Raw genomic sequence first — 1,505 nt, 5'->3', positions numbered from 1 at the left:
AAATGCTTTTACTCCCGTTCAACCAATCCATTCATGCCAAATGTCAGGGTGCTTGCGTGCTAGCACATCGAACTCTTCGTTAGGAACGGCCCTCATATATTCGGGCTCATATATTCGGGTAATGTCAGCTTCACCTCAGAGCACGATGGGGATGTCAAGACAGGCCTCTCAAGCCCAAGTTTCGTCCGTTCTCCCTATCTGAAATAACAAATATGAGACACTAAAGGCTCCTCTCGCAGGTTGGAGAGAGCTCCTGTGTTGTGTGGATCGCTGGCCCTCGCTCTCGGCCCGGACACTCAACCCTACCTTCCCCCCCTCTCCCCCCTCGCTGCCATGCCTGTTAACGGCCTTACAGCCACTGTTTGGGCAACGACACTCGGCCAACGGGTCGCATTCGTGTTTTGATGCCTGTGGTTTATGCACATTTTCCCACTCACTCGCTTAGAGCTCTCCCTGTGGGCAGAAAAGAGCGACGAGTTGAGACGCTGGCTCGGGAGACACTCTGGTCCGCCAACGCTATAATTTTCAACTCTGAAAATAGGTACATTACCAAGTATGCGTACACATGCCATGTAAAGAAGTGGAACAATGCGCTGACCGTCACAGCAAAGTCTGCAGTTGTTGCAGGTACATTCATAGCCGAGCACCTTATATGCTGCACAGTCTTGGTTCAGAGTCGATAGGACATCGCCCTGTCTTTAAATAAAGTGAGTCCATTTCGATAGGAGGTTCCAAAGACTCCAAACCGAATGCAGTTTTCAAACAAACGTGTGGCGCATTCAGATACTGAATTCCTCGTTTCACTTTGTGCAGTGCGTGCAGTAGGGCACAGTATGGCCGTAGAGCACACCGGCCGTACTGTGGTACAGTACCAAAAGCCACACACGTGCTTTACGGCAGCTGGTACAGTCTTCCTCTGCTGGCTCATCCGCGCCCTGCTCACCGCCATGTCCTCCCCTCCGACCATCGTTGAGTGTGATCCGGCGTCGCAACCCGCCGCAATCCTTCATGCGCGCCCATACCACCCGCGCCTTTTCCCCTCTCTACGATGTAGTCGTTATCGGCGGCGGCCACGCCGGCTGCGAAGCCGCTGCGGCCGCCGCGCGTACCGGCGCCAGCGTCGCCCTGCTCACGCACAACATCGCTTCCATCGGCGCCATGAGCTGCAACCCGAGCATTGGCGGCATCGGCAAGGGCCACTTGGTCCGGGAAATCGACGCCCTTGACGGCGTCATGCCGCGTGCCGCAGATGACGCCGCCATCCAGTTTCGTACTCTCAACGCGTCGCGAGGGATTGCCGTTCGTGGCCCGAGGGCGCAGTGCGATCGCAACCTTTATGCAAAAGCGGTTCGCCATATCCTTCGTTCGTCGCAGCACCGATCGCTGACGATTACGGAGGGCTCTGCTGAAAAATTTACGCTTTCAGACGGCCGCGTGACTGGCGTCCAGCTTGCATCCAGCCCAAAGGGCATCCCAGCTGATCTGCGAGCGGGCGCTGTCGTGTT

The 1,505-nt window shown here is 56.1% G+C and overlaps 3 protein-coding genes across 3 annotated transcripts in view; 1 reads left to right on the top strand and 2 right to left on the bottom strand.

Moving 5' to 3' along the window:
• The window catches only part of CHC_T00006643001 (hypothetical protein), a 3,511-nt gene extending 3,476 nt beyond the window's left edge, over window positions 1-35 (bottom strand). Inside the window, exon 1 of the mRNA XM_005709791.1 lies at window positions 13-35. Within this exon, the coding sequence (XP_005709848.1) occupies window positions 13-35 (23 nt within the window). The remainder of the gene's footprint in view (window positions 1-12) is intronic.
• Window positions 36-670: 635 nt separating this feature from the next.
• Window positions 671-967, bottom strand: CHC_T00006642001 (hypothetical protein). Its single transcript, XM_005709790.1, has one exon. It carries the CDS (start codon window positions 965-967, stop codon window positions 671-673), a length of 297 nt encoding a protein of 98 aa, XP_005709847.1.
• A 41-nt stretch (window positions 968-1,008) lies between these two features.
• The window catches only part of CHC_T00006641001 (hypothetical protein), a 2,269-nt gene continuing 1,772 nt past the window's right edge, over window positions 1,009-1,505 (top strand). The window contains exon 1 of the mRNA XM_005709789.1: window positions 1,009-1,500. Coding sequence (XP_005709846.1) covers window positions 1,009-1,500 — 492 coding nt within the window. The remainder of the gene's footprint in view (window positions 1,501-1,505) is intronic.

The sequence above is a fragment of the Chondrus crispus genome, genomic scaffold, assembly GCF_000350225.1.
Source record: "Chondrus crispus Stackhouse genomic scaffold, scaffold_48, whole genome shotgun sequence".
In the NCBI taxonomy this organism is placed as follows: domain Eukaryota; phylum Rhodophyta; class Florideophyceae; order Gigartinales; family Gigartinaceae; genus Chondrus; species Chondrus crispus.
Note: the sequence above shows the minus strand (reverse complement) of the source record. Positions and strands in the feature narration are given on the sequence as shown.

Excerpts from the sequence above, each read along its gene's own strand:
- CHC_T00006642001 (XM_005709790.1), bottom strand. The coding sequence starts at position 967 with ATGGTCGGAGGGGAGGACATGGCGGTGAGCAGGGCGCGGATGAGCCAG.